At 41.0% G+C, this 12,882-nt stretch overlaps 1 protein-coding gene across 1 annotated transcript; it reads right to left on the bottom strand.

The window, feature by feature from the left end:
- Positions 1-50: 50 nt before the first annotated feature.
- gpkow (G patch domain and KOW motifs) lies at positions 51-12,717 on the bottom strand. Its single transcript, XM_004546374.5, has 11 exons — positions 12,484-12,717; positions 12,111-12,280; positions 11,888-12,030; positions 8,227-8,333; positions 7,711-7,915; positions 6,420-6,552; positions 5,831-6,020; positions 5,578-5,698; positions 3,251-3,320; positions 424-509; positions 51-327 (listed from the first exon to the last, which is right to left on the bottom strand). The coding sequence occupies exons 1-11, from the start codon at positions 12,681-12,683 to the stop codon at positions 196-198; spliced, it is 1,557 nt and encodes a 518-aa protein (XP_004546431.3). The 5' UTR covers positions 12,684-12,717; the 3' UTR covers positions 51-195.
- Positions 12,718-12,882: the final 165 nt, after the last annotated feature.

The raw sequence follows: 12,882 nt of genomic DNA, 5'->3' as shown, positions 1-12,882 counted from the left end.
TCTGTTGCAGCTTTTTCTCAATTGTTGCATTGCCATATGTACAAGGGGAAAAAAATCGACAAGTTTTTATTACAAAGTTGCAATCTTTTAAAATCCATAATACTTGAATAATAACTAAACAAAACAAAACAAAAAAAACAGCTGGGAAGAAGTCGATGGAAAAAGGACAGTGAATATTACAGTAAACATCAGAAATCAGTGGTCTGCTGCTGCCCCAACATAGTGACAAATGGTGTCATAGTCCAATGTGAACACTTTATCCTCGTATCTGTCGAGCTGGACCATCGCTCTGCACTTGTTCTTGTCCCGCTGAAGAATACGGCCAACCTGAATCAGGTGGGAATATAGTGATCAGTATTAGCTAATCAGATTTAAACAAATTATCTATCTATAAATAAAAAGCAGAGAGGTTACTTTGCTCACCTTTCCCTTGTGCTCACCCAGTACCACCATTACAGAATCATATTCACTTTTTGGGACAATAGTTTCCAGCATGTCCTGCTTCACATCTGCCACAGGAAAAGAAAAAAAGAAACGCTACGTCATTCATTGAAGAATTTCTGCAGTAATACCAACTAGGCAGCACTCAGAGCCAGCAGATTCTGACATTTACAGTGGCTTGCAAAAGTATTCGGCCCCCTTGAACTTTTCCACATTTTGTCACATTACAGCCACAAACATGAATCAATTTTATTGGAATTCCACGTGAAAGACCAACACAAAGTGGTGTACACGTGAGAAGTGGAACGGAAATCATACATGATTCCAAACATTTTTTTACAAATAAATAACTGCAAAGTGGGGTGTGCGTAATTATTCAGCCCCCTGAGTCAATACTTTGTGGAACCACCTTTTGCTGCAATTACAGCTGCCAGTCTTTTAGGTTATGTCTCTACCAGCTTTGCACATCTACAGACTGAAATCCTTGCCCATTCTTCTTTGCAAAACAGCTCCAGCTCAGTCAGATTAGATGGACAGCGTTTGTGAACAGCAGTTTTCAGATCTTGCCACAGATTCTCGATTGGATTTAGATCTGGACTTTGACTGGGCCATTCTAACACATGGATACGTTTTGTTTTAAACCATTCCATTGTTGCCCTGGCTTTATGTTTAGGGTCGTTGTCCTGCTGGAAGGTGAACCTCCGCCCTAGTCTCAAGTATTTTGCAGACTCCAAGAGGTTTTCTTCCAAGATTGCCCTGTATTTGGCTCCATCCATCCTCCCATCAACTCTGACCAGCTTCCCTGTCCCTGCTGAAGAGAAGCACCCCCAGAGCATGATGCTGCCACCACCATATTTGACAGTGGTGATGGTGTGTTCAGAGTGATGTGCAGTGTTAGTTTTCCGCCACACATAGCGTTTTGCATTTTGGCCAAAAAGTTCCATTTTGGTCTCATCTGACCAGAGCACCTTCTTCCACATGTTTGCCGTGTCCCCCACATGGCTTGGTGCAAACTGCAAACAGGACTTCTTATGGTTTTCTGTTAACAATGGCTTTCTTCTTGCCACTCTTCCATAAAGGCCAATTTTGTGCAGTGCACGACTAATAGTTGTCCTATGGACAGATTCCCCCACCTGAGCTGTAGATCTCTGCAGCTCGTCCAGAGTCACCATGGGCCTCTCGGCTGCATTTCTGATCAGTGCACTCCTTGTTCGGCCTGTGAGTTTAGGTGGACGGCCTTGTCTTGGTAGGTTTACAGTTGTGCCATACTCCTTCCATTTCTGAATGATCGCTTGAACAGTGCTCCGTGGGATGCTGACCTGTCTGGTGTGTTCTTTGGACTTCATGGTGTTGTTGCTCCCAATATTCTCTTAGACAACCTCTGAGGCCGTCACAGAGCAGCTGTATTTGTACTGACATTAGATTACACACAGGTGCATTCTATTTAGTCATTAGCACTCATCAGGCAATGTCTATGGGCAACTGACTGCACTCAGACCAAAGGGGTTGAATAATTACGCACACCCCACTTTGCAGTTATTTATTTGTAACAAATGTTTGGGATCATGTATGATTTCGGTTCCACTTCTCACGTGTACACCACTTTGTATTGGTCTTTCACGTGGAATTCCAATGAAGTTGGTTCATGTTTGTGGCTGTAATGTGACAAAATGTGGGAAATTTCAAGGGGGCCAAATACTTTTGCAAGCCACTGTATGTTTGCTAATAACCAATAAGGAAAAAGAATCAAATTAATCCCCAATCTGGGAAGTCTGGTTGCCAGATTTAAATCAGCAGACCGACCTCTCAGAACAATAACCAATGCTTCCACCATAGCCAGCAGATATCCGTGGTAAGAAGTCATGTTATTATTTTTGCAACAAATACATTTTAAAGAACAAATAAAATGTAAAAATATTATTCTAACTCAAGGTTATATTTTGGCAATAACAATAATCAGTAATCCCTCCCCTTGCTCTTCAACAGGACCATTTACCTGTAAGTAATCTGCAAACAGATTCTTGTCCTGCGCCTAAAGATTCTGAACACTTTTATGCTGACATGATTTTAAAGTGACTGATTTGACATGATAGCATTGTGTAAAGTTAGCTGTTAAAAAGCACAACTGCAGCCAGGACAATATGAAGTTCATTTTAAACAAAACACAGAAACAAAACTTATCATGACAGAAGAGATCTGAGTATAACCCTAACAGATTAAAACTGTACATATCTCTCAAATTAACTAACTGTAAACAGTATAGAAGACTGGTTATTCTGGAGATTCAGTCGTGCCAAAAGGGATAGTTCAACCATTTTTTAAAAATCCATATTTGCTTTGCATTGTTGAAAGTTAGCTGCGAGGACCTATACACCTTTATATTTAAATATGCAAAGGTGCAGACCTGGGAAACTTAACCTGAGGGAAAAGAAAATGAGCATTACAAGTTAATCTACTGGTCAACAATTATAACTTATTCATCATTATGTGCAAAGAAATGGAAAAAAAGAGATTTAACAAACCTTCAAAAACAAATAAAGCCATACATTTCCTTCAAATTCTAACAAAAAAAGTCACATCTGTCTATTCCTTAAACACCTCACAATAACAGTGATTAATTTTTTTCATGCAACTTATGAGCAGCTAAAAACACCTTAACTTGTTAGATGAATAAGGAATTCAACAGAGACAGTGACAGCACACATTTTACACATTTCCTGACAAGCTCCAATTAGGCAACAGAAAACACGAACGCCACAGACTGAGAAAAATAACACCGAGCAAGCCCGAGATCACACTAATAACTCACCGTCTAACAGTCTTCCCTCTTCAGTTCGGCACACACAGGTAGACGGCGTCAGGACATCCTCCACTTGCATCTGCACAAAAACGAGACTTATTTTAAGAGCTCTGACGGAAACTGAAGTTTGAAATTATCACAGCAACATTCTGTGGCTTTTCTGTGAATGCCGATACTTTGGTTTAAAACTAACTACAACTAATGTCTGACTCTCAAAAAAGTGAACACACTTGAAAGATAAAGTAGTTTCTGACATGCTACATGATGATAACAAAGCAGTGATTCGTCTATTTCAGCTGCTTAGGATTAAAAGTTTTCTATATAGAGTGTGAAACTAAAAAAGGCAATTAAAAAGGGCTTTCTAGTCCTTTATTTTCACATCTAATAAAGCCATCTCTAATGCAAACTGGCACACCGCTAACAAGTTAAAGGAAAATCCTGAGTCCCTAACCTAACAATGAGGGTATATCCAGCTTGTTTATGCTGTGAGGGCTATTTTTCTGTTCCTGTTGGGGTTACTGCACTTAATGCAAAGTTGTTCTGGGGGATTAACATTTCTATCGCAGTGGGAGTGGGCTCGTCCTGGATGATAATGGCCCCATCACTGGTAAACAAGTAGCCACACTTCGATGTGTCACCAAATCTTAAACCAACTACTCATGTCATATTAGTACTCTCTAAAACCATCATCAAAGCATCAAATGGGAGAATTTCTTTTCACAAGAATGATTTATGGCCTCGGTAGAATTTCAAAGACTTAGAGAGTCAGTGCAAAGTAGGCTTGAGCTGAACTGTAGGGTATTTAGAAATCCTGACAGCAGGATTTTCAATACTGTCCATCCATCCATCCTCATCCGCTTTGTCCGGGGCCGGGTCGCGGGGGCAGCAGCCTAAGCAAAGAGGCCCAGACCTCCCTCTCCCCAGCCACCTCCTCCAGCTTATCCGGGGGAATACCAAGGCGTTCCCAGGCCAGCCGAGAGATATAATCTCTCCAGCGTGTCCTGGGTCTGCCCCGGGGCCTCCTCCCGGTGGGACATGCCTGGAACACCTCACCCAGGAGGCGCCCAGGGGGGCATCCTTGTCAGATGCCCGAACCACCTCAGCTGGCTCCTTTCGATGTGGAGCAGCAGCTGCTCTACTCTGAGCCCCTCCCGGATGGCCGAACTTCTCACCCTATCTCTAAGGGAGAGGCCAGCCACCCTTCGGAGGAAGCTCATTTCTGCCGCTTGTATCCGCGATCTCGTTCTTTCGGTCACTACCCACAGCTCGTGGCCATAGGTGAGGGTAGGGACGTAGATCGACCGGTAAATTGAGAGCTTCGCTTTTACACTCAGCTCCCTCTTCACCACGACGGACCGGTGCAACGTCCGCATTACTGCAGCTGCAGCCCCAATCCGTCTGTCGATCTCCGGCTCCCTTCTCCCATCACTCGCGAACAAGACCCCGAGATACTTGAACTCCTCCACTTGGGGCAGGAACTCATCCATTCAATACTGTCACAGAAAAAAAACCCCCAAAACTAGACCATCTATTTCTACAAAGCTATCTATCATGGCATGCTGCCCAGAAACCAGAAACACCACCAGAGGGCAGTCTCTACCAGCAGTGGCAACTGAGCTCAGTGAGCTGTGAACAATGACAACTTCAAGTAGTAAATGGAGCAAGTCCTGAAACTCCACCTTATTGATGCAGGTGAGCAACCTAACAAAACAGAGACCACTTAGTTCGACAAAGTGTGTCGTATTGTCCCCAGCCCAGTTTTCTAGATTAAATTACTTCCCAACTAAGTTCACGTCACAAGATGGTGTTTGTTTTATTTTCCATCCATCCATTCTGTGCCGTTTATCCTTTTCAGGGTCGCGGGGGGGCTGGAGCCTATCCCAGCTGTCTTACGGCGAGAGGCAGGGTGCTGCCTGGACAGGTCGCCAGTCTGTCGCAAGGCTAACACAATGTTTTATTTTCCTCCTTTCTTATTTGTGAATTCCAATAACAGGGAGAATGGAGAAATCAGGAATGCAGTGCCACATAGACTGCAACAGTGAGACGTGCGGGCTATAGTACATTCATGAAATGAATAATTATTTCAATAAATTTGTATTTCTGATGTTATTTAGGAATTTAGTTCGTTATACCGTATAAGCCTGCTATTGTCAGAAAAGTTAAAAACCCCATCAAAATCTAATGAAGGCACAATAAAGCTGTGGTGGTATGTAATTCCCTATCAGCTTGCCCTTTCCTTTAATTTTTTTTATCTGCCTGTAGCTTCAACACATTAAAATCTGTTAATTCAAAGCTGTTAATAACTGACATAGAAAGGTGTAATAAAGCTGGAGTACCTTTGAATTGTAGTACCTGCCCCCTTTGAACGCTTTGTCTATAAAGCGAACTTTCAGGTCTCTCTGGAGCCAGGACGGGGGAGCTGGTGGTCGCCTTGCTTCTTTCACTGGAGGCTTATCTCTACGAAACAAACAGAAGATGAACACATGTAAGCAGAGAACATGCTGTTAAAATGATAAAGTAAAAAACCATCAGATAATTCACTTTAAAATGCTCATTATTGAAATATTACATCTCTTAGTGAAAATGTACCTGTCTTGACTTGATTCTCTGTGTTTCCTCTTCTTCTCGTCTTTTTCTCGATCTCTTTCTGAGGACTTGTGTTTTACTTTGTCGCCGTTACTACTCCTCTCGTTCTCCTCCCGCCTCTGACGCTCTCTCTCTTGATCCTTTCCCTTCTCTTTCTCCCTTTCCTTGTCTTTGTGGGCTTTACTGAGGCGACCTAATTGTTGGGGGAAAAGCAGTATTAGATGGCATTAAAAAAATGTTTTTTGCAAACACAGACAACAGTACTGAAAGAGTTATTCTTCATGGCCTTTTCATTCTAGGAAAAACACTGCTGGCTAACGTAAATACAGGCTGTGGCTAAATCTCTGTTCAGTGAAATGTCACTGAAAAGGATAAGTCTGATTCCCAGAACACTGCATAACAGCAGGATCCCTTAGATATTTAATTAAAAAATAAATCTGTATTATATGTACCTACAATAGCAATACAAGTCTTTTACAAAACAGAATTTTGGTATTTAATGAAATGTCACCATATTTTAAGTGAGATTTCTTCTAATTCGTTATGCAGGAAAAAAATAAAGGTCACTTTTTTAAAAGTCAGAGTTACTCACTGAGATCTTTGCTGTATTTCTCATATTCCTTGCGCTCCACCAGTTTAATGGCGTATTGGCTAATCGTCACAACCTTGCTGCCAATAGCCAACTTCACCATGACTCGAGCATTGTCTGGATCAACACCTTCTATCTACCTCAGGCAAAGAAAAACACAGTCAGAAGTGGGTAGTACAAAACAAATGGCTAACTTCAGTTACATTTCTTTAACATTAGAACCTGGTGTATGTCTAAGTGTCTGCACGCCTGTACATGTATGCACCTGTGTGTGATAGCCAAGAACTTTATAACAAATAACTGAACAATATAAACAGCTGCCTCCCACAGTGAGTGGCCACTGGACAGACTCCAGCTCCACGCCTTGACTGCAGATGGGAACGATAGTCCTTGTTCTGCTCTGTGTACCAAAGCATGAACCAGTTCTCCATCTGCTGCTGGTTCTGGTTTGGTGGGGGCTTCTGCTCCAGCTTGCAGCAGATCGACAGAGCTGAACAAGGACTATATCACTACTCTAGTCCAAGATGGTGAAACTAGAGTCCTTTCAACCACGGCACACATGACTAACAAGTGAACCAGTTTTCAAACATCAAGCGCTCAACTCCACTCCAGCCCCTACACGCTGACACTGTCTGTGCATCTGTATTAGGGTGCACACTACATGACAAGCAGTTCCAAACTGACTAGCCTTTAATCGAAATGTGTTGCGCAGCCCTCCTCAGTGAGTCTGCAGAAATACCATCTTACTATAACCGCACAAAAATGAGTTACATGAGATCATTTCATAAATACAACCCATGATTTATACATGGTTTTGTGAAATGTCTCATAATTATTTATTTATTTTTCTTCATATGATAAAATACAAATATGGCGGTAATGAAAAAGAAGACAGAGTGTGGGATTTCAGAAAATGAAATAAAATAGGTACCTGTTATAACAGGTGAAGAAGATCTCAATAATCTGACAGCAGAATAAATTGCCAAAGATATTCGTTACAAGTCCCTGTCTCCGGTGCAGGAAGGTGAGGAAGACTCAAAGGTTGCTGTTGTATTTCTACTCTACCCCTAATTAGAATCTCTTACATTTGCTATGGAGTGAAAGGGTGTAGGGGGCGGACTTGTTAGCAGACTGAACTTGCAAAATAATTGTGAGAATCATACACTTGTATAGTTAAAATAAATAAATAAAAATACCCAAATGAGTCACTGAATATACTTGGCTAGCATGTCTAATACAGTCCTTGTGTGGGAAATGCTGACTTTGTTCCACACAGATTCTAGATCAACTCTACCTTGCCATAGAGATCTTTATGTGGCCCCGACTGTACCAGCACACAACCCCCGGGACCCATCACTAGCTCCTCCTCCTTTCCCCGCTCCTCGCCTGGCTTTGGGGGACGCTGATGTTTGCTGGGCTCCAGGTCCTTTACTGCCGAACGATCTGCTCCAAGACCCAATCCTTTCGGACGCAGCTGGTGCTCAATTGGCTTCACATCTCTATAGCAGTTAGGCAGGCACAGGAATAAATCAATAGACATGAATAGACATGTTCAGGTTGTAAAACAGGCTAAAGATTTAAATGCTTTACTTTTATGTAGGTGAAGAATAATGCACAGTTACTAGTTATTTTTAGTTTTATAGTCTGTGCCACTGTTGTAGGTTAATAAGAAAATCCACAGGAATTAATCAGTTATACAGCAATTATAACAGCTGCCAATTGTTTGCCAGTTGACTTGCTGTTTCAGTATACATTTGAACACCACTGTGTTAAAACGTCAGTGTAGCAGAACTATCAATTTGTTACTTACTGTTTAAAGGTACGTCCAATGCCTTCCTCCTTCTTCCAACCCATCCCTTTAAGCATTGCAAGTCCATAAGCCTCAACAGGAACACGCTCATAATCTGCCTCTGTTGACTGACAAATAAATACTGCAAAATTATTTTGGAAATTAAAGCATATTACATTCAAAAATTCAGACATCACAGTCTGCATTAAAAATTCCCAACAGGCTAAACAAGGTGGTTATGTAATCTTTGACATATAAAGCACAAAAAAAAAAAAAGTTTGTTGCAGCTGACAGAGAGAAACAGCTTGTCATGCCGGTCTTACTCAGCCTTTTGGCCACAGGCTGTCAGACTCGGTCCCGGCTGACTCAGAGTCAACAGGCCGCAGCTACAGCAGCAGTAGCCCTGCTCATCTCTCTCCACTGAAGGTCTTCCTCTAAAGGGGGCTGGGAGCCCTCGCAGAGGATGCTGCATGAAAATGAGCTCAGGGGCACCGTGAGCAAATTTTCCCTGACTCTCGTGTTTTGCTAGTCACATCCACAGTGACAGAGCAGATATGGGATGACAGTGAGAAGACATGTGAGGCCTTTACATGAAAAGAAACAGAGAGAGACCCAATTGGTTGCCTTTATGTCTCTGGGAGACTGATGCTCGCCTGCTATCAAAGTCTTACTGTAATGACAAAGTGTGTGTCGCTGTGTATGTATGCAGGGGTGTCTCCCAGTCCAGAGTCAGCACTTTCCCACACTCAAATTTCAGTCTGAGTCAAAGCAGCCAGTCTACCAGACAGTTTGCACTGTCGGGCTTTTTTTATTTGCTCACTGCTTTCTAATAGATTCTATTGTAGATTATACACATTTGATACAGTCATAATAGTTTCCCTTTTTTTTTAGCATTTCATTCAACATTTTTTTGTTTTAAATTCAGTTTATTTTAAAAATGTTTAAAAATCTTTATGTTTTTATTGGTTTCAGTGTTAGTTTTGCTTTACTTTTTTTTGTTTTTGTTGTTTTAAAACAATGCAGGGTTAACTGTAAGGGCAATATAATAGGTATTTGAATATGCCTATTATATCTCAATGTGGATATAATAGGATATGGACTCATGTCCATACAGAAATCTAAGTGGGGACCAAAATTTCCACAGGTATGTTATCAGGACCAATTTGACTAATTTAAGACAATTTATGTATATAATTTTCAACATGCATGGGCTATATCCCAAAACAAACAACAGAATTCATTTTGTAAGTGCAATATTGTTTTTTATAATTTTTAACTTTTGAGACAACTAAAGTTGTTTGTTTTTGTTTTGTTTTTTACACCTACTTTAAATTTAATACAAGAGTTATGTATCAGTTCCTTAAATTGTCATTTCTATGGTATCCTTTCATTTCAGACTTTTCCCTGAGCAAAGACAAATTCAACATCTAATAAGAAGCTGTCTTTTAGGATATATCATCAGGTTTTTCATGTTCAACCCCTTTAATGCTGTCACAATCAGGTATTAGTTCTTTGTAGTTCCAAATATACTGTGTGGCTACAGAACTGAATGTTCATTTTGATGGTTTTTTTTTTTTAAATTCCATACTGCATGTTATTTATTTATGTATTTTTTTTATTTATTTGCATTAATTCCATTTTCACCATTTTTTCTAAATATAAAAATTTGTTTAAATATATTGCAAAAAAAGTGATTTCTAGAAAATTATCATCAAAACAAATAATTCTATTCCATATTTCTACACATTTACTTATTTCATCATTTATTTTCTTAACTGTCATAGGCTGAGAGGTGGGAAACATCCTGAACATAACCTCAACTAAGCTTACACACATCTTTGAAAAGTAGCTAAAATAACCAAGAACACAGAGAACATGCAAAGTCCATACAATCCCAGTTAATTGTCAGGTTCAGACCCAGGACCCCTTGGTGTGAGGAAACCATTGTGCTGCCCAAATCACTCTGGAATTTTCACGTTTCTTAGTCAGTACAGTTCAGCTGTAGTAGAAACAGCTGGATATGAATAAAAACAGGCATGTCTAAAAAAGTAGTTCATTGGACTTCATTCACCCTTTTCTCTGGCATCCTCTTCCGTCACACAAACCCTTATTCTTGTTCTCTAGTGTGTGCCTTTCTATTGTTTTTGTATATATTCCTCTTGATTGTATACATTTCTCTTGTTTGCCATTATTCCTGCTGTCTTGTATTTACATTTTATTCCAGCAGTTGGAGTGGCGCGCCCACAATTTCTTTGTACATATACAATGACAATAAAGGGCTATTCTATTCTATTCTTTACATCTCCTCCTTCAGTACATCCATGAACGTGGTCTTCCTCTTCACCTCCTGTATGGCAGCTCCTTAATTAAAATTCAGCCATCCCAACCTATTTTTAACTTTGTCTCCAAAGCGGTCAACCTGAGCTCTCCCTCTGATATACTAATTTCTAATCTTCTTCATTCTGGCCCCTTACAATGAAACGCTTAACATCTCCAGCTCTGCTTCCTGTCTTTTTGTCAGTACTAACATCTCCAAACCATACCTGATAGCAGGTCGCACTACCATCTTGTAAACTTCTACTCTTGCTGCTATGCTTCTGTCAGAAATGACCCCTGACACCCATCTCCACCATGTCTATACTTTCTCCCTCACCTCTCTTGTGCACTGTCCCTTGCTTTAGATGGTGACCCCAGGTAGTTAACTCCTTTACCTTTACTACCTCTACTTCTTACAGCATCACTGTTACACTTGTCCCCTCTCATTGACACACTTGTATTCGGTCTTGTTCACGCCTTTGTGACCTCTAGGCTGGATTACTGCAACTCCCTTTATTTCAGTCTTCATTCTGACCTTCTTCGTTGACTGCAAACTGTCCAAAATGCGGCGGCACGCCTTCTGACCGGAACTGGGAGGTTTGCCTCTGTTACCTCTGTTGTAGTTGACCTGCACTGGCTACCCATTAAATACCACATCCAATTTGAAATACTGCTGCTTACCTTTAAAATTATCAACAGCACAGCCCCGAGCTACCTTATTGAACTCCTTAGATCGTAAATTCCCGCTCGAGCACTAAGATCATCTACTCAGTTACTCCTTGTGCAGCCAAGATCTCGTCGAACCTTGCCTTTCCTGCTCGTTAATGCCTGTATCTGATCCCTAGGCTTACTCTATTTTACCTTTTATACGTGTGCTTTTAACATGTTTTACTTGATATACATTTTATGCTATTCCTGTGTATTAGTGACACTGACCTATTAGAGTACTTGGAACTTTGTTAAGGTCCTATAATATTTACTAATATTTAATATTTATAATATTTATGTCTTATTTTCTGTCTTTTATGTGAAGCACTTTGGTATACCGTTGGGTTTTAAATGTGCTCTATAAATAAAGTTGTATTGTATTGTATGTTGTACTGACTTTCATTCCTGCCTGACGTTACCCGTCATCCTGCCCATCACCATCACAAGCACACCTCACCACTATCTCACGGTTCTCATCCATGTCCTGCACCACCCTCACATAGACAAGACATAGTGCAGCTTCTTGACTACACTTCTAAACTTTGTATAAAAATAAAATTAATATTATACCCTTCAGCAGTGTATATGGACAAGATAAGACTGAACTGCACAGCAAATAGAATAGAATTTATGTCCTTATGTTGCTCTCCATACTTACAGATTCAGGCCTCAGGTCCACCTTTACTTGGTCTCCATCCTCAAAGCCTTCTGGCACTTTGTTTTGCATTAACAGGGGGATGGAGAGGTTTATGTTTTCTGACTTAGGGCCATTTTGCCACAGATCAAGCTGCCTCCGCGAATCTATGAACGTAAAGAGAAGTTTTAGGCGATTTGTGTTATCTAATGGTACTCGCAGCCCTGCTTCCTACACATACACAAACCTTCAATGAGCTCCTTAACAGCTTGAGACTCCACAGAGTCATTGTCTTGGGCTGTGTTTTCTATTTTGCCTCCATTTTCTGAGTTCTGGCCCACTTGGTCCGGCTTGTGCCAGCGGTTCTTCTGGATCAGAGGGATGATGAGCTCCTTGGGTTTCTCACTTGGCTTTGAACTGCACCAAAATACAAAATTAGAGCGCTGTCAGGCGGGGCCGTTTCAAAATAACACTTTGCGTTGCTAACTGTGTCCATATAACAATTATACATAGTTATTCATTGTCAAAAAGCACAGTAATTACAATGACTAGCTAAGATGAGAAACGTAACCGGTAAATGACACCGAAACGTTATGTTAGCATTAGCAGAAAAAGCCGACCTTTGCAGCTCATTTCCATGAATTCCTGTCAGGTAATCTCTGTCATCTTTCTTGGCCTGAGCGTCGCTCGTCAACGGTTTAAATTTACTGGCTGTTTTGGTGAAACCAAACGACACGGCCGCTGGTTTTCTCTCTCCCTGCTGCTCCTCCGCAGACGCTATGGGCTTGGAGGAACCCGCATCTGCTCCGTGCGACGCCATTGTTGTTTGTGAAAAAGAAAAAAATGACGTACGCGGAAAGACTTGTGGTAGTTGTAGTTCATTTCCGGCACAAGAACGTTTTCTAGCCAGTTGAAGATTACTACATCTTCCGTCATGCGACATAATTAAAGGTACAGAGTAGTTTTGACGGCGATGCTGTCCCTGTTTTGTGATTTTCAAAATCCACAGGGAAGAGGGA

Source organism: Maylandia zebra, linkage group LG20 (genome assembly GCF_041146795.1).
Source record: "Maylandia zebra isolate NMK-2024a linkage group LG20, Mzebra_GT3a, whole genome shotgun sequence".
Lineage (NCBI taxonomy): Eukaryota > Metazoa > Chordata > Actinopteri > Cichliformes > Cichlidae > Maylandia > Maylandia zebra.
This window is presented reverse-complemented; position numbering and strand designations above follow the sequence as displayed.